The 25,012-nt window shown below is 43.5% G+C and overlaps 2 protein-coding genes across 3 annotated transcripts in view; one reads left to right on the plus strand and one right to left on the minus strand.

Moving 5' to 3' along the window:
• Nucleotides 1-25,012, minus strand: part of LOC115296182 (histone H2A type 1-C-like) — a 185,542-nt gene that overhangs the window by 80,304 nt on the left and 80,226 nt on the right. The gene's annotated exons all lie outside the window — the stretch shown is intronic.
• Nucleotides 1,358-23,981, plus strand: SLC17A3 (solute carrier family 17 member 3). Of its 2 annotated transcripts, none has more exons than XM_029944628.1 (12): nucleotides 1,358-1,409; nucleotides 7,836-7,953; nucleotides 12,938-13,149; nucleotides 13,581-13,814; nucleotides 13,900-13,987; nucleotides 18,662-18,748; nucleotides 21,313-21,431; nucleotides 21,542-21,703; nucleotides 22,440-22,569; nucleotides 22,670-22,817; nucleotides 23,584-23,720; nucleotides 23,800-23,981. In XM_029944628.1, the coding sequence occupies exons 2-12, from the start codon at nucleotides 7,863-7,865 to the stop codon at nucleotides 23,898-23,900; spliced, it is 1,509 nt and encodes a 502-aa protein (XP_029800488.1). In that variant the 5' UTR covers nucleotides 1,358-1,409; nucleotides 7,836-7,862; the 3' UTR covers nucleotides 23,901-23,981. The 2 variants fall into 2 exon arrangements, with proteins under 2 accessions (XP_029800488.1, XP_029800487.1); XM_029944627.1 differs by lacking the exon at nucleotides 1,358-1,409 and adding an exon at nucleotides 23,107-23,197 and having other exon boundaries at nucleotides 7,848-7,953; nucleotides 23,800-23,892.

The following is a 25,012-nucleotide window of genomic DNA, read 5'->3' on the forward strand; positions in this document are numbered from 1 at the left end:
CAACAATGTGAGGCTCTTTCTGTCAAATTTGTGGACGGAAGGACAAACAACCCATGGGCATCTTAAAAAGAAGTTAAAAGTTAAATAGCAAAACCAAAGCCACATTTTCTGGCTTGGATAATGATTCAGGATTGGTGACATTTCACATGATAGTTGAATTCGGAAGTTGCTACTCATTTATCGCAGGGTCCAGAGTCCTTCGAAAATGACTCAGGGGAAAAACCTGTTGTGGAGGAAGTTGAAATTTACACCCCCTCTTCCTGCATCATGAACTTCGAGTATCCATGCTTAAAATCCCCAAAGTGCAAAGGGACAAATCCGTTTTTCTTTTCTCTTCTTCTCTTACAGAGAATATAATAAAAGTTACCTAAAACAAGGGTGAGAATGACATATAATGAATGCTAGGTAAAGAGTATCTCTAAATCTCCAAGACCCGCCCCTTGTTCTGCATTCCTGAGCTCCAGGATGCGCTCTGCTGAGCTCCCCCTCCCCCCAGGTGCTGGGAGGGGGTTACTCCCCACCCAGTCCAGTTCAAAGAGGTAAAAAAGAGCCAAGCTCGAAATCAGAAGAAATCTCCTCTGGGGACATAAACCAAGAAGGAGCTCAAAGTCAAGGCAACGAGCAGGATCTGAAGCAGGGGGCTCCCAAGCACTGGTTTAATTTTTGATGGCTGGAGACGGGCTGGAACGCTGTCATGGGAAAAGAAGTGTGGGGTGCAGCATGTGGAGGGCTGGAAATGACTGTCTGCAGGAGGCAGGGGTAAGCGCTCTGCCTCCCCTTTGAGACGACCACGAGGAACTACAGACAAGAGACGAGGTTTTCAGCCACGTAAGGGGAATCGGTGAAAACAAGTCAGGCAAAAGAAATTAACAGGCTATGGCCTCCCCTGTGCCCACGTGGCTGTTCCAAATTCACATTGCTTGCAGTCCAAAGTGACTTACAGAATAGTCCATCCTGCCTGGCAGCAGGTGCGTGGACTTACAAAACAAGGCATTGCTTTGTATCATTTAGAAACACACCTACAGATAGGAAAAATAAAGAAGCATGGAGAAACTTCACTGAATTTATGTGAAATATTTTTATTATTATGGTGTGTGTGTGTGTGTGGGTGTGTGTGTATACAAAAGAGAAAAAAAACAGGAAAAACAACAGGGAAGGTCAAGTTAACCTGTAATACTATCACTCATATATATCAAAGAAAAGACTTAACAAAAATCCAAAGAGAAAAAACACAAGGAAGAAAAAAAGTACTCGACTTTTGGTATAAATCTCCGTTGATGGATCTCGTTAATGATTAACACTTCAAGCCAGAGGGTAGCAAAGAAATCTCAGCCTTCTGCTGGCGTGTGACGGGAGAGAACACGGAGAAGCCATGTCTAAGTCTAAGATGTCCCTCAGACACTAAGTCGGTAAGTCACTTACCCTGCTGTGGATGCGAACCCCTCTAAGGGTGTAAAACCTGACGATTTTTATACACTCCCAGAGTCCCCGGGTTTCTCATATTGATTTCAAAAACAGGTGAGGGAACATATAAAAACCGCTATCTTCTTTTCTTTTAAATGTTTATTTATTTTTGAGAGACAGAGCATGAGTGGGGAAGGGGCAGAGAGAGAGGGAGACACAGAATCTGAAACAGGCTCCAGGCTCCAAGCTGTCTGCACAGAGCCCCGTTCGGGGCCGAACCTACGAACCGTGAGATCATGATGAAGTCAGATGTGAAACCGCTATCTTCTGAACAAGATGGAGGGAAGAGTGGAACACTCAGGGAGCTGAAGCCTGTGCCAGATCGTCCATAAATGTGCATAAAATCTCAAGTGTGCAAGACATTTTCAAGAAACAAGCATTCTAGTGAGAGCTGAATTTAGAAGCTGAATTGGGGGGGAGATAAATTCAGAAGCTTGTGAAACAAGTATCAGCTCTTTTATTTACCAACGGGATGACCTGGACCAAGAGGGTGACGATCTCCACTTGCAGCAGATGTAAACAGTGCTGTCATTGGGAGCAGCAGCCGGAATGAGTGCTGTTATGTCAACAGTTGGCAGGATGCAGGGGGAGCACATGGAGGGGGCTGCCGAGAAATATTTCAGATAAGAAAAAATGGCTGCTGCGTCTCCATCCCTTCCACGAAGATTCACTGCTCCCAAGAAATTTGTACTGGGCTTTGCTCTTGGACAGGTTCACAGCAGCAACAGGCTATTCCTGGGGTCCTGAAGGACTCTAGCGTCTCATAATCAAGTTTGTCTCTTTGGTTTCCCTCCCGGATCAAGGAGGGTCCAGGGCTTTGGCACAGGACAAGGCTGGGGATGGCTCTGGTCAAAGGTGGCATCAAGAAGAGCTGAGTCATGACTCGTGAGATGGTGAAAATGCAACCAAACCAACAAGTCGGAGGAGAAGCGAGGAAGTGCAGAGATGCGGTTGGGCGAGGGAGGTCCCTAGGGCCAACCGCGGATGGTAGGTGGGCTGTGGGCGGGTGAAAGAAGACCGTCAGAGAGAGTCCTCAAGGCAGGAACATAGGAGCTGCAACTTTTTGATGGCACTTGGGACCTCACAGGTGGGTCAATGGGATGCTATTAGCAGGACTCCCAGGGCTTTAAACCCGTGGGAAGCTGAGCTTCAGTGCAATTCCTTGTGAGCACCGCCTGGAGGGAGACACGTCTCAGGGTGCCATAGACCGTCTGCGACCCAGCAACCAGGGCAGTCCCTGGACCAGTCCTGGAAAATCAAGGTAGCTGTTTAAAGACAAGATTATGTATATACATATGTACATATAGGTGTATATGGATACATATACAGGCACGTATATACATACACAAAACGTGTAACATACAACACACATATAACACCTTGATATATATGTGTAATAGCTGAAGATTGTTTCTTTAAAAAACTTTTTTTACGTTTATTTATTTTTGAGAGACAGAGACAGAGTGTGAACAGGGGGAGAGGGAGAGAGAGACACACACACACAATCTGAACACAGGCTCCGGGCTCTGAGCTAGCAGTCAGCACAGAGCGTGACGCAGGGCTCAAATCCACGAACCGCGAGATCATGACCTGAGCTGAAGTTGGATACTCAACCGACTGAGCCACCCAGGCACCCCTGAAGGTTGTTTCTTGTGCACAGCCCTAGGCTTTGGAGGCTAGCCAGGATAGAACTGTGTTACTGTTACAACCCCACACTGGGGCAGCCAGCCACAGAACCTTCTGGAGGTCAGCAAGCTTTCCTGGAGTTCACAGGCTTCCCCGGCAGCCAGATGCTCTCAGAACTTTCCTTTACGTGGATTCCTACTTACCACTTGTGCCCAACCACCAGCTTCACTGTGTGAGTAAATGCCTATAAAATCTCCAGAGAGAATGGGACACCTGGGTGGTGGCTCAGTCAATTAAGTTTCCAACTTAGGCTCAGGTCATGATTTCACAGCCCATGGGTTTGAGCCCCACACTGGGCTCTGTGCTTCAGCTTGGAGCCTGGACCTGCTTCAGATTCTGTGTCTCCCTCTCTCTCTGCCCCTCCCCCACTTGTACTCTGTCTCTCACAAATAAATAAATGTAAAATAATTTTTTTTTTTAAATCTCTTGGGAGAATGATCATACATATGGTCCCATCTGCTGGGATTGGACAGTCAGGTTTCCAGAACAAGGCATGTCTGGCGGTCTAGAAGAGACATGATAGAAAACTAAAAGTACCTGAGATGACTTTACCAACGTTGTCAAGGTGTCTGCTTCGAAGAGAGCTGATATTCTGAGAACACGGTTCATACTGAGACAGTATTTCATGTTTATAAGTCTTGAAAGTGACTTGAAAATGGACAAAAATATCTTCTACGGCATAGAGAAGTTTCAGGAGGGGCGCGATCCTGGATACATAGACTCAGAGCTGGGGAGTTCAAGAGCCCTCTCCTGCCATGACAGAAAGGCCCCTAATAGGTCAGGTTGTGGGAAAGCAGAGATCTCTTAATTTCGAGATCACTCTAGAATCGCTCTGTGCTGTTGCTTGTCCTCGAAGTGGTTATGGCATCATGTGCAAAGTTTGGCTGGCTGGGACATCATGGACGAACTTCGGTGCATGAGACTCAAGCACACAGTCCTTCTGGTGTTCCAGAAAATGGCCGAAAGCAGCCACAAAAAGGAGATTGCGGGGCATTAATCCCGGGTGGTCTGAGGAACACCATCCAGGCAGGGAACAAACGCTTGTTCATAAAGCAAAAGGATGCTCAGGATATGACAGATCCCGGGGTAGCGGCCATGCCACACGGAAGGAGCGTGGTTCCCAGGATTGGTCCGGGAGCCTGTGGAAGTGAATACCACTCAGAATATACTCGCGGGACTCGTGTAGGGTGGAATCCCTCTTTATTGTTCTTTTCAGTGAGAACCACCACATCTGCGGGAAGTTGGAGGGCCTAATGAATCTCCCAATGTACTCATTTTTGTGGAGGAGTTTGGTCCGAGTTTGGTCTTCTGCTAGGATGTAAAATAGGAACAAATGTGGATCCCAGACACCAGATGTCATGTCTATTCTTTCAGCAGGGAAACTGGCCCTTGGCTTCCTGGGGGGGTGGGAGGAGACCCCTGTAATGGGCTCTCTGATATTCCTGAAACAGGGGTGTCAAGTGACATAAATTCCTCTGGGAAAAATTTTAAATGCTGATGGCAAAATAAAAAATGTGGGTTCATCCATAAATGATTGCACCAAATGCAGAGGCCCAAGGGGAAGATGTGTGACGGGCTCCGTACCCTGGTGGTACACTGGTGGGCATTTCACAGCTGGCTTTCCAGGGAGGGGAAAACGCATCCACAGACACATACGGGGATATTACAAGTTGTACTGGGGCATCTGGTGGCTTCGTTGGTTAAGCATCTGACTCTTGATTTTGGCTCAGGTCATGATCTCAGGGTTTGTGGGATTGAGCCCCACATTGGGCTCTGTGCTGACAGCATGGAGCCTGCTTGGGATTCTCTCTCTCCCTCTCTTTCTGACCCTCCCCCACTCATGCTCCTTCACTCTCTCTCACATAAATAAACTAAATTTTTAAAAAATTTTACCGATAGAATCTGAGGCACGTGGTGTGTGAGTAATAATATACAATGCTGTTATTATAAGTTCTGTATAGTCAGTTGATTATCACTCAATACTGTCCTTCTCCAGGCTTATTGAGGTATAATATACAGACACTTTATGTATCTAAGGAATAAAATTTTCATGTGTTTTTGCCAAACTCTGTGTCGGTAGGCAATCTATGGCTGAAACTCAACAACAACTGGAGAAATGAAATTCAATCTCAAGCTGCCAATTCTTCCCAATATATTTGTTGTCATTAAATGTCAGAGAAGATCTACTGCCAAACTATTTCTCTCTCATACAGATCATATCCATCAGACTGAAGCCATTTTCAGCTTCCGCACTCTGAATTACAACAGTCCAAGTTTTCCATTGTTGTTTAGCTTTTTATATAGTTGCAGGGATTGGAACTGTTTGATTCTACATTGCCATCTACAGAAGGCATAAGTTTTCCAAATTAACTTCATGTTACTAAAACTTGCAACACCACGTGAGAGTTAACATAAAACTTCCGATTCTAATATCATTATATTATTTTTTTAAAGGGAGAATTCCATACATTGCCACACCTCCTTCTCTTCCCTCTTTATTTATTTTTTTTTTTTTATTTTTTGAGAGAAATAGAGAAAGTGCAAGGCAGGAAGAAGGGCAGAGGGAGAGAGAGAGTCCCAAGCAGGTTCCGTGCTGTCAGTGGAGAGCTCAATATGGAGCTCGGACTCAGGAACCGTGAGATCGTGACCTGAGCCAAAATCAAGAGTCAGACACTTCACCAACTGAGGCCCCCAGGCGCCCCTAACACAATATTATTTCCTAAATTTCTTAAGTCCAGGAAATCAACAAATCAAGCCCAAATTTGTAGAATTTGCCTTATTTTTTGTGTGAAAATTCCAGTTGTGGCCAGTTTCAAGCTACCAACATGATATCACTGAATTCAGAGTTAGGAAGAAATAGGCAACAGCATGTGTTTTTTTTCTTTTAATTTAAATTTTTTAATGTTTTATTTATTTTTGAAAAAGAGAGAGACAGAGCATAAGAGGGAGAGGGGCAGAGAGAGAGGAAGACACAGAATCTGAAGCAGCCCCAGGCTCTGAGCGGTCAGCACAGAGCCTGATGCGGAGCTCGAATCCACAAACGTGAGATCATGATCTGAGCTGAAGTCGGATGCTTAACCAAATGAGCCATCCAAGTGCCCCAACACATCTTTGTATAGTATTCCCACCATCTAGATGCAGGAGAAATGAATGAGCCCAAGAGAATACCCAAGGGTAAAATGCAGTGAAATACTTATGAAGTCATGAGCTGTAAATATTTCTTACCGTTTTAAACTATAATTTATTCGATTCCAAATTTATACAATTGCCAATAATGGCCATTTTCAACAACTTGCAAAACTCCTAGAAATGTAACAGTCTGCTTTTGTGGGCCTATGGGACCTGACTCCCATACTGCACCGCCTTACCCTGTACCCTCCTCTCTGAGGAAGACACCTTGCGTTCTCCTGCTTTCCTATCTCAATTCAGATTCTGCCATACCTTCATCTATTTATACAATTTCCCCCTATATAGCTTGACATTCCTGATGATGCCTGTTTGGTTGTCTTGTGTTTTTTGTTTGTTTGTTTGTTTGTTTTTTAGGACTTCCATGTAAGGTACTCCTACAAAAAGCCAACCACCCTCCCATCAAGAAATTATTGTATTTCTCGGTGAGACAACTGTCACATGGCCCTCATCAAAAAGCCTAAGGAAGGGGAAATTAAGAACATGATCCAACATCAAAAGTTGAAAGGACTCAGAGTCTTAAGTTTTCATCCGTGGCTGCTAAAATGAGCATATCCAAACTTGGGGCTGTTGTTTCTGACCTCAGACTCAACTGCTAAAGAATCACATTTTGACCATCCAGTTTTACATCCATTTTCCTTGCCAGATTGTATATATGGTTTCACTTTTTTATGCTATAGGTCAGTTAAAACCACCTTCACAATCCCAACTACCTGTTAATTAAACAACAGGATATTTATAACTTTAAGCCAAACGTTACAAGAGAAACAGGGTATATTTGAGGCAGTCATCAGTCCAAATTGTAGGGACCCCAAATGACTATTTGTGTCAAGATCTCCATATTACTTATTTCCAGAATTTCATAGACACATTATCATCTGTAGCCATAAATTATACGGGATTAAAGTTGTAACATCACATGCAAATATGGACCCCAAGTATTAGTGACCTGCATACAGCAACCCTCACAGTGGGTCAAATGTGGAGCAGTATGGGAATCATGAAAGCACTAGAACTAGCTTCTCGGGTGCAGTAGAAGATTCCAGAGGAGCACAGCTCTCAAGTGACCCACATCTGTGGCGGCTCCAACAACAATGACAATAGACTATGTGGCAACCACTTGTTGAGTGCCAGACACATGCAGTCTATTGAACTCTGTGACCCCTCATGAAGGTGCTGCCGCTGTCATGGCGGTGGGTATTAATATTAACAGCAGTGAAGAAACTGAACCACACAAATTTGCTCCTGGTGACACTTGGCATATTAGTTCAAAGCCAGCCTCTTACACTGCCACACAGTGAGCACTGAGACCCTAATAGTACAGTTCCACACCTGAGGCGTGGTGCACCTCCTGCTGTAGTCAGCCAAGAGGGAGCAATATCCTCCCTGCCCCCACCCAGATGGAAAGGCCTAGCTTCAGTTTGCTTGTTGACCGCTGTGTGTGTGTATCAGAGGAGTCCCTTTCTCTTGGCTGACACCTGTGCATATTTCCCCCATAGGTGAAAAACGTCAGGTGGAAGAACACCATGGCCACGATGACAGAGCTGAGTCCCACAGAGAGGAAGAGTAAATTCTCCCAAGATAAACAAGTGGATGAGAATCTCGTTCCCAAGAAAGGTAAACTCAACCTTGATTACTTGGGTTTAGGATTTTATGGTGGATTCTTTGTGAGCAATGTCATAATACAAACAAATGAACTTACATCCTATAACTTGTTGAATTCTTTTTAACAATCAGGTAATATTAATGTGTGCTGTTCAAATACATGAAGGAAATAAATATCACTATTCTAAAAAATGTCTTCTATTTTTGATGATTATCTTTGTCCATGTGCATTTACATTTTTTGATAGTTGCTGCCAAATTTGTGTATACCTAGTATTGTATATTTTGCTTGTCACTGCATGTAATATTGTAAATATTGTTGTATTGCTTAATTAGGCAAAATAAGAAAACTTTAATTTGACCACACATACTTTTCCATATTGCTTTGTAATACTCACAATTATTCTTCTTAAAGGATGCATATTATTGTTTTTATATGTCCAATAGATAAAGCATTATTTACCTAAAACATCTTCTTGTGGTTGGATATTTAAGTTATAGAGTTTTGTTTTGCTACTAACCTATTTACATATATATTATACATATAGAATATGTATATATTCAACCGTCTTTAACATATATAACATATAACAAACATTCCTTAACATAGCACTTATCTGCAGTTGGAATTGTTATTTCTTCAGTGTTTATTCCTAAGAAATTAAAATTTTGGTGCAAAGGCCATAAACATTCCCTTTGCACTGGCCACCATAGAGACCTTAGTATTTAATCTGAACAAAAACCACATGGAAGATGTTGAGCGGAAGAGGGGTGATCTAACTTATGGCATGACCAGAGCAGTTCAATTGCTGTATTGAAAATAGATTGGCAAGATGCCTGAGTGGCTCAGTTGTTTGAGCATCTGACTTCTTCTCAGGTCAAGATCTCACAGTTTGTGAGTTCGAGCCCCACGTCAGGCTCTGTGCTGACAGCTTGGAGCCTGGAGCCTGCTTCCAATTCTGTGTCTCCCTCTCTCTCTGCCCTTCCCCCACCTGTACTCTGTCTCTCTCTCTCTCAAAAATAAATAAACATTTTTTAAAAAACTAAAAATATTAAAAAGAAAATAGATTGGAAGCAAGAAGTCAAGTTAAAGTTTATTGCAAAAATCCAAGCAAGAGGTGGTGGTAGCCAGAATCCCCTGGAAGTAACTCTAAGAGAAAAGACAGCATAGCCCTGTGAGAAGTGATTGGATTCTGTACACGTTTTCAATGTAAAGACAATAGTATGTTCCAGACAGATTGGATCCAAGATGTGAAAGAAAGAAGTCAAGTGTCGGGAAGGATAGAGTTTCCATCATCTGAGTTGGGAACGAGTTTGTGTGGAGCAAGCTTGGGAGGGGGCTCAGGCATTCAGTTTGATAGATTCAGAATCTATTAAGTTTGATTTTTTATTAGCTTATCAATTTATTTTTAGTGAACAAAAAATGACACATCTTAAAATCAGTGGCAGCTTTAATTTGACAAAATGCACTGCTACAGTATTATATGTTGATTTTATTTTTATTTACAATAAGAGATATTGTTCCAACTTTATTTAACCAGCTAGCTCAGAATCACATGTATAATGTAGCTTTTATCCATGAATTACCATAATGTTCTTTACTCACTTTATGATTTGGGGGAGGATGTTTTCCTGTTGTTCCTTAGATTTTTTTCTGTTTATTGAGGTCATATTTTACCCTCGTAACAAATTTCTGTTTTGTATAATGCAAATATCTTTCAATGTGTGCCTTCCCCTCCAAAAAAACCCTCTTGGGTAGTCTCTTAATATACATAACTCGTCTTTTTATTTGTTGCTAACCATATTAATTTTCTATCCCTGCAAACATATTACCACAAACTTAATGGCCGAAAATGGCACACATTTATGACATCACAACTTCTGTGGGTCAGAGGTTCAGACACACCTTGGTTTAGTTGGTCCTTCTCTGCATGTCACAAGGCTGCAACTGAGCCGTTATCCAGGTTGCATCCTCATCTGGAGGCTCGACTAGGGAAGATCCCACTTCCACGGTCATTCAGACTGTGAGGAGAAATCATCTCCTTACAATCGTGCAGCGGAAAGTCCTGGTTTGGGCAGGATTTTGACTGGAGGCCTCTCTCTTGTTGAGAGGCAGCCCACAGTTCCTTACTGTGTGGGCTTCTCCAACTTTCTGCTTCCGTTATCAAGCCCGTGGGTAAAGTATCCAGCTTCGGTTTGGAGTCTTGTATGGAAATCATGACTGTGCATCCCATCACTTGCTGGCTAGAAGCAGCTCGTAGGTCTTGCCCCTATTTGAGTGGAGGGGATTACACACATTGTGAACATCAGAATCCCTGGAGTCACCCTAGGATCTGTTTGTCACATCAAGTTAAAACCAAGTCTCCTGGACTCTGATTAGAGTAGTATCAAATTCTTCCATGTATAACCTTCAAGTTTCAAAAGTCCATGATTTCATAGTGTCAGTGCTCTCTTCCAGTGCTTAAATACTAGGCCTACAAGATATTTATTAATTTGCACACACTCTCATACTTACATACAAACTCACACACTCTCATGTAGCTATGGGTAAGCCTCAGAAATATTTCAGCCAACATGACACTCACACCAACCTATTAGAGTGGACATGGCCAGAATGATTCATTCATAATGGACACAGGACAGAACTAGTCTTTAAGGACACATGTAGTAGCTTGTAGGGATTACTTACTACCAAGCTAAGCCTTTTAACATCCTCTAGTTAATCTTTCAGCAAACTAATAAGACAAAAGTTCAACCCACTCATTTGTGAGCCATTACTCCCTTGGTTTGCTGATGTTACTTTTCAGTAGCCTTTGGTCTCTAAGACCCCAGGACAACTTGGAGAAGTCAGAGACCACGGGAACTCACGAATTATTAGTTGACTTGACTGACAAAGGAAGTCACCACTGAGCCTTGAATCAGTCAGGAAAACCTTTACAAAAATATTGTGTTTTCTGATAACCAACTTGACAATAAAGCATAAAAGAAAAAAATTGTATTTGAACTTCTCACTTTGATTTCAGTATATTTTACAGCCCCCCCCCAAATTCTGCCCCCATCCTCATTCCCTAAAAGATAAAACAATACGTCCTTGTGGGGGAACACTCTTGTTATGTCAAGGCACCTCCTTCCTTGAAGTTTTGAGGACTTCTTGACCACACACAGGGTGCTGATCTCCTATCTCACACCATATAAACCCACAGCTCAGTGCACTTGGCTTACCGCAAAGGTATTCTCCTGGGGTCATCCAGGACAAAATAAAAGCCATCACATACTTGCCATGCAATGGTTAAGAGCATAGACACCTGACACACAGCGGGTCTCTCTGTATCTATGTCCTTCTCAGCCATAAAATGGGGACAGTAGTGGTAGCTGCCTCAGAGGATTTAGTGAATTGATTTTCAGTCATTATGTTCCATGACCTATCAGAGCCATCTGACATACCTGCTGACTTTCTGATCCCGGAAGTCCTTTTTCAGTTGGCTTCCAGGACACCACACTCACCTAGTTTTCTTCCAAATCCACTGATCATTCCTTTTCAGTTTCCTTTATTGATTTTCCCCCTTTTATTTGGCCTTTCTAAACACTGGAAACCTCCAGACCTCAGTCCTTGGTTCTCTTCTCTCTGTGTTCTCATTTCTCAAATATCATGGCTTCAGGTATCATGCATAGATTACTAACTCCTAGTCTAATACCTCTCTTCTAAACTCTAGAGTTGTGTATCCAACAACATTCTCAACACTCTGAGTACCTAAAAGGGAGCTCTGTGGGTCCAGTAATAAGCTCTTGATCCTCACACTCCCCAAACCCCTGCTCTGGCCACATGACTCCCTTCCTCGGTGAACCTCAACTCTACTCTTCTACTTCCTGGACAAGAACCTCTTTGATGCCCCTCCCTCACTAGTCTGCAAAACCTAAAGCATGATTTAGCATGGCTTCCCCCCTCCCCCGTACTGGGGGTCCATCTGGGATCTGATTATTTTCCCTCTTCTGCTGCTCCCACCACAATCCAATGTTCCTTACTTCTCTTCTGTGTAATTGCAATCGCTTCTTCCCGGGAATAGCCATCTTTCCCAGAAACACAAAAACTGCTTTGAACTCTGTGATCATTTCTCTTTCCACTATTTTTTTCAGTATATTTTTTCATAGTTTGTGGTTGTCAATTTCTCTAATGAGACAATCTTTCTAGGAGTTTGATTTCAAACTTTATTTTTTTATTTATTTTTGAGAGGAAGAGAGAGAGAGACAGAGCAAGCAGGGGAGGGTCAGAGTGAGAGGGAGACACAGAATGTGAAGCCTCCAGGCTCTGAGCTAGCTGTCAGCACAGAGTCCGAAGTGGGGCTTGAACCCACGAACTGTGAGATCATGACCTGAGCCGAAGCTGGACTCTTAACCGACTGAGCCACCCAGGCGCCCCTTGATTTTAAACTTTAAATGAAAGCTTGTCCTTAATGATCAGACATATAAGGAGAACAATCACCTACCCCAACAAACAATTCCTTTAGAATTAAAAAAAATTACATTTTATATATAAAATGTATATAAAATTGTATTTCATATAATTTACATAGGACATATAATGTATATTATATAATTTAACCAATTAAATTTAGTTTAGATTATGTAACTTAAGTAGGTACATATAAATATTTTTCTTCACATGTATATAAATGCATATTTTGCCATGTATGCATTGTATCCATATATGTGTTCATTTCTGAGTAATTTCATTGACTATAGAATACAATAACCCAAGAAAGGGAGAGACAGCATCATAAGGAGGACAGATGCTCAGAGCAAGTAAGTCTCTATATCACTGTGGTATGAAAACAACCTTTGATTCAACTCTGCGATTTTCTCCTTTCGCATCTTTCCTAAAGCCAGTAGCAAAGCCATTTACCTCATTAGGTGATGGTCTGTGGTGCCTTCCTGTAGTAGGACTTGTGAGGAACAAAGATGGCTTAATAAGGAAAATCCTAATGTCATAATATTTCCAGTTCTAAGCTTCTGCTCCACTCGCTACGGACTAGCCTTCATCACACATCTCTGCAACGTTATGCTGATGGCACAGTATGTTGCCATCAACATCACCATGGTAGCCATGGTCAATGGCACACACCATCAGTCCCGGCTTAATGGCTCCACCGAGACGCTGCCCACTGAGTCATTTGGTGGCTCAAATGATGTGCCTAAGAGTCTCCCAGCAGAGGTAAGCAATATGAGATTAAACTGTGCTCTTGTTTTTGTTGTTTGTTTGTTTGTTTGGAGTTTATATGTTAAAAAGTTTTATTTGGGGAGTTCCTGGGGGGCTCAGTCAGTTAGGCATCCTGATTCCTGATTTTGGCTCAGGTGATGATCTCACAGTTTGTGAGTTTGAGCCCTGCATTGGGCCCCATGCTGACAGCATGGAGCCCGTTTGGGATTCTCTCTCTCTCTCTCTCTCTCTCTCTGTCTCTCTCTCCCTCTCTCTTTGTCCCACCCCTGCTTATGCTCTCTCTCTCCCTCAAAATAAATAAATAAAACTTAAAAAAATTTTGTTTGGGAAAATAGTGATTTGCAAGCAAGATTTAAAGAGATGTGTTCAGTTATGTAAGAACCTTCCTGTAAATGGCTTACTACAGCGTTCTCTGTTTTTCTAAGGCCCCCGTGTATGACTGGAGCCCTCAAATTCAGGGCATCATTTTTGGTTCTGTCAACTATGGCATGATGCTGACGGTGGTTCCCAGTGGGTACCTGGCTGGAAGAATAGGAACAAAGCGACTGGTTGGTGTTTCTTTGGTTGGATCCTCCCTTCTGGCTATCTTCACCCCTCTGGCAGCTGACCTTGGACTGGCCTTCCTCATTGCAACTCGAATAGTCCAGGGTCTAATGCAGGTATCCAGAGAGTTTATAAATACGAGACAGATGTGAATTTCTACATGGCATCACGTACCAAGAGCTCTAACTATTTTGATTTCAGGGATCGATATTTGGGGGCCAGTATGCGCTTTGGGAGAGATGGAGTCCTCCACATGAACGAAGCCAACTCTGCACCATCGCTTTGTCAGGTAGAAACACAGAACTGAAATGAGTCCGCTCAATCCAACATTCTCACGCTGGGGTATTTGATCATTTCTTTGTTGAATGTGTTTTTGTTTTCTTCTCAAAGTTGACCAAATAGTTATAAATTAAGGAGATGGCTCCTTTGTGCCATGACTTTCAGTCATTTAAAAACAAATTTTTTAATGTTTATTTATTTTTATGAGAGAGAGACAGAGTATGAGTGGGGGAGGCACAGAGGGAGAGGGAGAAACAGAACCTGAAGCAAGCAGGCTCTGAGCTGTCAGCACAGAGCCCAAACATGGGGCTTGAAATCATGAGCTGTGAGATTGTGACCTGAGCCAAAGTCAGATGCTCAAGTGAGTCACCCAGGTGCCCCACTTGCAGTTATTTTCCCCCAAGTTGACATTTGTAACATGACTTTGCTTATTATTTTTTCCTATTCTTAAAAATATATATATTCTTGCATATTTAAATTGATTGTTCTTTTCTTTTATGGCTTCTGGGCTTTGAGTCATAGATGGAAAAGTTATGAAAGCATCCAGCCATGTTTTTCCTTGAACTTGGGTGATTTCATTTTCATACCTACATTTCTAATATATTGGAGTCTATATTAGTATTCTATGTATAAGGTATGTATCCAACTTAATATTCTTTGGAAGAGTTCTCAGTTGTTCTTAGAACTGCTTTCGGATCATGATTTGCCTGGACAGTGTGTCTGGAAGGAATATTCTGAAGGAAGAAGTATATACAATATTGGGGAAGAATGAAAAACAGAAAGAATAAGGCTAACAAACAGGAGATTGATGAAAAAGTTTCTGGATAAGAAAACAGGGCTAACTCCCCAGCTAACTTATGGATACCAAGAGAGTCAAGGAGTCTTCAAGCCAAGAAAATAAGACACGCGTACACACACACACACACACACACACACTGTGACTGACCTCACCCCCCTCTAGACCCTCTAGAGCCCTTTACAACTGTGGAGGATTATTTTCTGTCGCCAGCGCTCATATTCACTGATGGGAGGATAGTCCACTAATTTGGACTATAAGGAAACTCACATCCATTATCACAGCTGGCTAATGGGGCTTCTCAAGCATAAATCAGGACTGACCCACTCCCCACTCAAATCCTCAAGCACTTTAAAGAAAATGAGAGCACAAAAGAGAGAGACCCAACTCAAAAACTGCAAGAACAAACCCAAACGAAGAAGAAATTAAAAGAAACTTTTACATTATTAACAACTAACATGGGAGAGATCTAAGGGAATATATATCATAACATTTATTTAAAAAGAAAAAGCCGTCAGAATGACTAGTATCAAAAAGACAAGAAATAATAAGTGTCGGTGAGGATGTGGAGAAAGGAGAATCCTTGTGCCTTATTTGTGAGACTGTAAATTGGTGCAGCGACCATGAAAAACAGTGTGGAGATTCCTTGAGAAGCTAAAACTAAAAGTACCACACCACCTAGTAATTCCATATTTGAGTATTTACCCGAGGGAAAAGAAATCACTAATGCAAAAGACATACGCACTTCTGTGCTTCCTGCAGCATCATTTACGATGGCCAAGATATGAAAGCAGCCCAGGTGCCCACCAGTAGATGGACAGATGGAGACGGTGTGGTATGGATACATAATGGAATATTATTTGGTCATAACAAAGAGAATGAAATCTTGCCTTTTGCAAGAACATGAATGAACCTCAAGGCTATTTTGCTAAGTCATGTACGTCACACAGAGAAAGACAATTACCATACAACTCCACTTACATGTGGAATCTAAACAACCAGCCAAAACCACCCCCAAATAACAGTAACAACAAGAAAGAGACTCAAAAATATAGAGAACAAATTAGTGGTTTCCAGAGGTGATGTGAGAAGGAAGGGAGATTAAGAGATACAAATTTCCAGTTATAAAATAAATGAGTTATGGGAATAAAAAGTACAGGATAGGGAATATATTAAAAATGTAATCATTTAGTCTGGTGATAGATGGTAACTGTGCGTACCGTGGTATTTTGTAATGTAATTTTGTCATATCACTAGGCTGTACACCTGAAACAAATAATATATGTCAACCATACTTCAATTAAAAATTTAAAAAATAATTTAAAAAACAGACTGCTATAAGAATAGTTGTAGTTAAAATATATAATTGCTAATATTTTTAACCATGATTGGTGGTCTGGATACCTAAATGAAGGGAGATGGCCATCAAATGAGCAAGTTGGACAAATACATGGCAGGATTATCCCAGAATACAACAGAAGAACAGGAGATGGAAAGTATGGAAGACAAGTGTAAAGTCCGGGGATGAATGCAGTGACCTCGTAGAAGTAGCAGCTCCCTCCCCTCTCGTTTCCTGCCCCACAGGCATAGAGCGACTGGAGGAGGTCAACTGACCAGAAGACTCTTGGGAATCTGTGAGACGGCAAGTTCCAGAGTCTTCCTTGTCTGGGGAGTTTGGGGACTATCTTAGTGGCCCCAAGAAAGTGGTCTTTACTGGCCCCTAGAAACCTTTTCTGCTTGAGAGAACACAGAGCCAATCACTGACTGAGGGACCAACAGGAAGCCATTGGAGGGACCCTTCAGCAGGTGGGGTGGGCTCAGTAGTTCTTATAGAAACGGCCATTTCTGGTGATTCTCGGGCTTCTCAACAGGCTGCACTGGTGGACAGAATGACTCATCCCGTGGGGTTGAAGGAAGACTTCCCACAAGGACACTAACTGTGGAAGGGCCACGTACCGCCAGCCTCTGGGACAGAGCATTCTATGTCTTTCTCTCCAAGGAACCATAGAGGCACATCTATAGGCAGGAAACTTTGAAGCCACTGAAGGGAGGAAGACTTAGCAGACAAAACAGAACTGGTATCTCATTTTTGAGGCTGGCCTCATAGGTGATAGAAACACACACACACACATGCGCGTGCGCACACACACACACACACACACACACACACACTTAATCTGAAGATGATGCATTATCATACAGCAGTGAAAATTTTAAAAAATCCTGCAGTTTTCATACAGCAACATGGGTGGTGTTAGAAACAAATGTTGAATGAACAAAGCATGTCTAGTACGGGGGGAATTGCCGTGATGCCACGCTAGCTCCACGTACACCGCCTGGCCGCTGTCCCGAGGTCATAAACAGACAGGTTTGCGGGCCAGAGGAGGTGCTAGAACTGTACAGTTAAACTACTCTAAAGCACAAAGTGAGATGTAAGATGGAAAACCGGGAAAATTAACACGTTTAAGATAAAGCAGGCGGAAGGGTCACCCTACATGACTCAAGTGTGCTGAGTGTTCGAACTTTGCTCTCTGTCTCTGTCTCTCTGCTGCATTATCCCGCCCATTGATGGTGTGGATATGAGGACCAGGGTGGGCTTCAAGCCAGGGAGCCCACACAGGGGAAGAGGCATCCCGGCCAGCGACACAAACTTGCTCTATGGGAGAGACACAGGGACGGGGCCACAACGTAGTTCACTAAGTAACCTATGGCTGCCATGGGCGTTATTTCTGTTTCCAAGCAGAGTGCCCTTGGGGCCCGAATGGCAATTCCCAGCAGATGGCTAAATTGGGCCGTGTTGTCACAAGTCACCATCACTCTGCTGGTAAACAGGCTTTATTTTAAGAAGGAAAAAAAAGCTGATTCAAAATATATATCGATTTCTGTGTTCCAAACACCACCACTGCTGCTGAATTAAAGACAGCAACTTTAAGTCACTGAACGCCGACTTAGGAAGAGATGTGCACACGTTTCTCCGGCTTTGTCATACCACAGACGGAGAGCCTCATACGCCCACGAAGAGCTGGAGTCTTATGTTTATAATGATTGCCTACCTCATATTAAGTGTCTGCTGGTCTTTCCATCTTTTTCTGTCTATATTCCAAGACAAACATCTTATTCTCAGTGAATTACTTATCTTTAATTAACACAGCTCATGAATCTTGTCTCTCTCTCTCTCTCAAAAATAAATAAGCCTTAAAAAATAAAAATTAAATTAAAAACTAAATAGATAGATGATAAATAAACAGAAACTCACATATATATAATTTGACAAGTTGATGTTAATGTTCATCGAGAAAAAAAAACCACAGTAGCCTAGTTTTGAGAAAGTTGTTAGAAGGAAGTGTGCCCTATGTGTATGAGAATACTCTGGGAAGCCAGGGAAGTTAAAACAGTGTTATTAGCACACGAACAAATCAAGCTGTTTAATCGAGCTTTCTGTCGGCATGTAGCTTAAATGCCTTCACCAGGAGGTCAGTGTGTGTATAGGTACGTATTGTATATGTTTGCAGAGAGAAAAGGTATGCGCCGATATGCCACGTAATAGTAACGGCTAACAGCAGAGACGAGCGTGGGAATGGACTGGGACAGCAGGTAGCAGGGCCCTGTGCTTTTACAAGAAGTGTATGTCCCATGACTTGTGTAATTAAAAATTAAAGTGACACGGAAGGGAGGAGCATGGTTTTAGTCTGCAATGTTATCAGGGAGCTGCCAGAAAAATGGATCCTCAGGAGAGCACGCGAACTAAGTGATAGATCTGAAGTTCGTGTACTCTACTACGATCATCTGGTTACGGTGGGTGACGCTGTGTTAACATATCGTCTGTCATTCTGTTGGTGTCTAACGGTGGCGGCCTAGAGCCCCACAGCGCTCTCTGTCTCTCTGCAGGAATGATGTTGGGAACCTTTGCCATCATCCTCCTGGGCGGCATCATCAGCCAAACCCTCGGGTGGCCTTTTGTCTTCTACATCTTTGGTAAGCACCTGTCTCCCCACTCCGGGGTTTCATATTCAGGGCGCGTCTCCAAGTATCAGCCTGCGATGCTACCAATCTGCCATAAAGCATTATTAGCACAAAGTGGTTGGGTGTGCTCTGCCCGCCCCCCCCCCCCCCCCCCCCCCCCCCGCCCCTGCAGGTGACAGGTTTGCAGAGCAGTGGCTTGAGAAAGAGGAAAGAAAGACCTGCAGAGAGTGAGCCACCGCTGTGGGCTTTGTCTCTGATTAAGTGCCTCAGGGCAGGATCCTGGGTTAGGCGCAAGCTTCTGAAAGGAGAGAAAACACTAAACACCCACAGGGTGAAGGTGATGAGGAGCCACGACCTCTGAGGGGGGAGGTCCAGGGCGGGGGTGCAAGAAGAAGGAACGTAGCAGTAACAGAATTGAGGAGACAAATCTAAAAGCCTGGAGAGTGTGAGGCAGGAAAGAGCACCCAATATAGACAGCCACACACAGAGGAAACCGGTTATTTGTTGGACACGTGTGTGAGCACATCGTCTGAGCCTGCAGTGGGGAAGATCACTGACAAGATTACAGAGCAGAATCACATACTTACAGAGAATCAGAGACAGTGTCTGTTTCCACCAGACAGACTGAAAACATTTACAATTCCGAGGCAATTGGGCAGAATGCCCACCACCTTCTTTCTCCAGTAGTCCCCAGAGGAGGCGCTGGGGGGCCCTGGGACAAATGGCAATGCAAGGCCTCAAAGGATCAAACTATTTCTATGTAACTTAACTGAACCGCAGACAAAAGTTCAAAAATCTGTAGAAGAAGACAAAGACACCCAGCACCCAACTAGGTATCATCCATGGTGTCTGGTTCCCATTGTCGATTCCCAGGCCTGGAAAAGTAAAAGCAGGAAAACACAATCTGTAAGAAGATGAATAAAAAGATCAATCAAAACCAACCCAGAACTGACACCCATGTTAGAATTCACAGATAAGGGCATGAAAATAGACAGCTATCATAATTGTGGTATAACAGGTCTATTTGTCCAGAAGTTAAGTGCAGACAGGAAAAATATTTTTTAAAAGATGCAAATCAAACCTTGAGAGATGGAAATTTTAATATATGCATGGAATGAAGGACAGATTAGATCCACCAGAAGGAAATATTAAGGAACCTAAAAAACAGCAGCATTCATCACCCGGAATGGACCACGTAGAGAAAAACAACAATAATGAACGCGAACACCAGCAAGGGCAGTGCGCGCAGAGAAGAGTGGTACAGAGAGTGGGCAGAAAAGGTCTTTGAGGAAATAATGGGTGATGGGCGGCCAAAGTCAATGAGAACCCTACATTTACAGACCCAAGATCAATGTATCTCAAGCACAGGAAACATGAAGAAAATGACACCAAGTTATAGGTAACCGGATGGCTGAAAGCCAGTGATATAGATGAAAATTTTAAAATCAGTGAAAGCTAAATACATAATATCTACAGAACAACAGAGACCATGAAGAGGTTAGCCTTCCTGTCAGAAGCAATGGAGGAAGGCAGTAAAATAACAGTTTTCAAGTCCTACGAGGAAAACAATTGTCAACATAGAATTCTAGAGCCAGAGGGGGGGAAATGTCAAAAACAGAGATAACATAAGGACATTTTTAGACACACCACTGTTGAGAGACTAAGAAATTGAAATAAAAAATAGCAGTACCATTTTCAATAGCATGGACAAGTACATAACATAGGAATAAATCCGACAAAAGATGGGAAACACCTATGCACTGTAAACTGTTCTCATGAAAAGAAAAGGATTCTAGAACAGCCAGATAATTTTGCAAATGAGTTACAAAGGTGGAGGACTCGCACTTCCCAAGGTTAGGCCATTGGCACATTATAGTGTTGGCGTATCCATAGGTGGAAAATAGACCAGTGGAGCGGACGACAGTCTTAAACAGGGTCACATAAAAGGTAAACTGAGTTTTGACAAAGAGCAAGAGAACCCAATGGAGAAGGAATAGGCTTTTTAGCTGGTGCTCAAAAACTGGATACTTTGGTCCATTATCTTGTCACCTACACGGAAATGAACTCAAAATAAATCCTGGACCTGATTTGAAAATCCAAAGTTATGATTCTCCCAGAAGAATGCCTACGAGAAAACCCTTCTTAGGCTGCCTTGTGGGACTGAGCCCTCACCCCCTGGGGTCTGGGCCAACCACCAGTAGTTAGTGTCAAACCGGGGCCCAAGCTGATGCTTTAGACAATTCGGAGGGTTGCTTAGTGTGATAAACCTACACATTTGCTGTCAACAATATTGAAAGAGATAGCTTTCCTTCGGTAATATTAAAAAAGTTGAAGTACCAAGTTTTCTGGCATTCCTAGGGTCTGTGATTTCCATACATATGAATAATCAAGAGATGTAAAAAAAAAAAAGGTTCTAGAAAATTGTGATACTCGTGTGCTTTTTTTCTTTTTTGAGAAACAGAAAGGGGATATTATGAGCAAGGGTTTTCCCCAGGACTGGGGCTCCAAAATGTGCCAACATAGGAGAAATCCCCGCAGAAAGCAGCGTGGTTACCACTGTCACCCTCTGCTTCTAGGCGGCATTGGCTGCGTCTACGCCCTTCTCTGGTTTGTGCTCGTGTATGACGACCCCCTCGCTCACCCGTGGGTAAACGTCACAGAGAGAGAATACATCATAGCCTCCCTGGCCCACCAGGTACCGGAAGGGCTCTGACCGCCTGCTGAGAGCTTGCACAGGCCTCTGCGCTTCTAGGGGTGAGGAAGTTGCGCCCGTGCGCACATCGCAGAGCTTACCTTTGTCTCCAGGTCAGCCCTCGGAAGCAGCCCCTTCCCATCAAGGCCATGCTCCGGTCTCTGCCCCTGTGGTCCATCTGTCTGTGCAGTTTCAGCCATCAGTGGCTAGTCACCATACTGATTGTGTACATGCCGACCTACATCAGCTCTGTGTTCAACATTAACGTCAGAGACGTGAGTGCCTTGCCTTCTGGGCCTTCCCCAGCCTGCACAGCTCACCCATCACTTCATCTTCCCAAAGGTTCCATTCAGGAGACTTTATCCTACAGTACCCTCCCTGAAATAACCTAATATTTAACACTCATGCTGGTAGTTTCTCTAAGGATATGACTGAAAAGGCTACTTTCTTAAGAAAGTATGATTTCAGGGACACCTGGGTGGCTCAGTCGGTTGAACATCTGACTTTGGCTCAGATCACGATCTTGCCATTGTTGGGTGCAAGCCCCGCTTTGGGCTCTATGCTGACAGCTCGGAGCCTGGAGCCTGCTTTGGATTCCGTCTCTCCCTCTCTCTGCCCCTCCCCTGGCCCATGCTCTGTCTGTCTCTCTCTCTTAAAAATAAAATGGATATTAAGAAAGAAAAAGAAAAAAGGAAGTATGGTCTCAGGGGCACCTGGGTGGCTTAGTCGGTTGAGCTCAGGTCATGGTCTCATGGTTGGTGAGTTCCAGCCCTGGATCCTGTGGTCTGCCATTGGCCCGTCAGCATGGAGCTCACAACCCACTTCAGAGCCTCCGTTCATCTCTCTCTCTGTAACCCTCCCTTGCTCACTCTCTCAAAAAATAAATTTAAAAATTAAAAAAAAAGAAAGCAGGATTTCAAGGTTGTCCATATGGTTATTAGTGATTTCTTAATAAAAGGTGTGAGCTCACTGCCCCCATTATGATGATTTACTCAACTTTTCCCTCCTCAGAATGGGCTCCTGTCTGCCCTCCCCTTTGTCATCTCCTGGGTCACTGGCATCCTGGCAGGCCAACTGGCAGACTTCCTCCTGACCAAGAACTTTAGGCTTGTGACCGTGAGGAAAATTGCCACATTTCTTGGTAAGAGCAGGGCTTGAGGGCCAGGTGATTCACAAAGCACACAAATACAACAGCCACAGATGTATCATGTTGTTTAATTTGTCTCTTTCTCGTTTCCTAGGAAACTTCCCATCTACAGCGCTCCTTCTGGCTCTGCCCCACCTCACCCCCAGCTACGTCACCACAGTGATCCTCCTCACAGTCTCCTGTGGCCTCAGCCCCATCTGTCAGTCAGGGGTCTATATCAACCCCCTAGATATTGCTCCAAGGTAGGATGGGAATCTCCACTCTCCTATCTCACCTACTCTGAGAAAGATTTAGCCCAAAGCTTTCTGGGAGTGCCAAACTTCGGGACATAATAAATCACAGGCAAGGACCACAGATGGACCTGTGGCCATTTATTCAGGTATGTGGGGGGAGGGGTTTTACTGATTTGACTCAGTGCCTCTCATTGGACATACACAGCGCAAGTCCTTTCTGATGTAATTATATGAGCAAGGCTGAAGGATACTGTGAAATGTCTCTGGATCTAGTGTGGAACATTCCTGTCACCCACAGACATTCCAGTTTTCTCATGGGAGTCTCAAGGGGATTCGGATTAACAGCGGCCATCCTGGCGCCCACTGTCAGCGGGTTTCTCCTCAGCCAGGTAGCATTTTCCTGTCAAGGACTCTCAAGTGCGTAAAGGTCGTCTCATCCCTGAAGAACGCATTCACGTCGTAGAAAATAAAGCTAAGGGTTGGGTAACCTTGGTCAGGAGATCAACCTGGCAAAGAAAAATGTAGAACAATCCCGCTCATGACCTCAGTCTCTCCTGACCTGAAGAGGTAGTGATCCTCTGGCAATACTCAGTCTTTGAGACTGAGACCGCACGGCCACACAGATGCCGTGAGACGGTGCTTCCGTGCCTACGTGCCCGCTTGCATCTGCATGGAGACCCACTAGCAAACAGGGCCTTCTAAACTATGGATATGGTTCCATAGAGGGAAAATAGGATGAAACAGGTAATATTTACTTGAGGTTTTGTGTCCTCAGGACCCTGAATTCGGATGGAGAAACGTCTACTTGTTGCTGTTTGCCATTAACCTATCAGGACTGTCTTTCTACCTTGTGTTTGGAGATGCCATTATCCAGGACTGGGCTAAAGAGAGGAAACTCACTCGTTTATGAAGGTAAAGGATAGTGGTTTCAACGGCTTTAACCAGACGGGCACTATTTAAATTTTAATTCAACTTCCCTTTTCTTCCTTAGTTATCCCACCTCGATATGACGGAAAGTCACTGGGGACCTCCCTTCACAAAGGAGAAGCCTTCCGTGATGAGAACAGCAGCAGAAAGAATCCTGTTTGCTGAGATCAGTTCTTTATGTCACTTTCCTTCTGAGGAAAATATCCGATGAATGGAAATTCAAATAAAGCTATAACCATGAACAAAGTTGTCATCTTCATGGAATTCTCAATGGATTTAGAGGCCAATTGGCGAGGCTCACAGTTTCTGGATCTCAAAACAGGAATCAATGTTTTGAAGCTCTGAACCCGGGGAGGTAACCTCACTAGGGCAATGAATTTTCCTATTCGTAAAAGTGAATATCAATTTATATTTGTTGGATTGGATATTATCCACATGCCCCCACCTTTGTGTGTTCCCCTCTTCATCCTACTTAGGCCCCGGGATGCTGACTACCTATTTAATATCCACACTGCCTCTGCTGGGTTTCCAATGGAGGCCAAAGAGTGAGGACAGGCCTCTACGGTCCCTCCCTGTGGGGTCTGCCGGCGGCTGATGCTTCCACTACTGTTCACAGCACCTGGCTGCCAGGTCCTCTACGCATCCTGGTTGCTTCTTTCTTCTCCTGTGCCTTCAGGCCTTTTTCTTGGCCTTCACTACATTTCCAATGCTGTCTAAATGGTCTCTTTTAATACTGTCTTCAAATTACCTAGTGTGAATCTGCTGTATGTTCCTTCCAGGAACCAACTAATTCAGAGTTCCATCACATATAAAGTGCACAACATGAAATGGATCAATATTTTTGTAAAATGGTAATTTATAGGGATCACTGGGTCAGAGCACGCACAGAGAGGCCAGGGCCATTTTCTAGTTGCTTCCTGTGGTGATCTTTACCATGTAGACAGTTCAGCCATCAAGTCATTTCATACAGAGGTGATGCGATGGACACAGTTCTGAATGAAGAGTCAGGGCAAGAAAATAGAAGTCAAATTTGAATAAATCCAAGAACGATTACTGAGATCTTGCTGTGGTCTTGAATCTAAGCCCTTGGGATATGAGAGTCAGTATTCTTCAGTCCAGTGTGAAGGATGGACATAATGGCTGCCAGTGCATTGTCTTAGGCACAAGAGCAGGGGAATGTAGTGTCTGTGAAGGGAGACCTCATGAACAGTTATGATCCCATGTGGAAAAGCATGGTGGGGGAGGAGGGAAGGATCTCCTTTTGCAAGGAATTCTGA

The sequence above is a fragment of the Suricata suricatta genome, chromosome 7 (genome assembly GCF_006229205.1).
Source record: "Suricata suricatta isolate VVHF042 chromosome 7, meerkat_22Aug2017_6uvM2_HiC, whole genome shotgun sequence".
NCBI classification, from domain to species: domain Eukaryota; kingdom Metazoa; phylum Chordata; class Mammalia; order Carnivora; family Herpestidae; genus Suricata; species Suricata suricatta.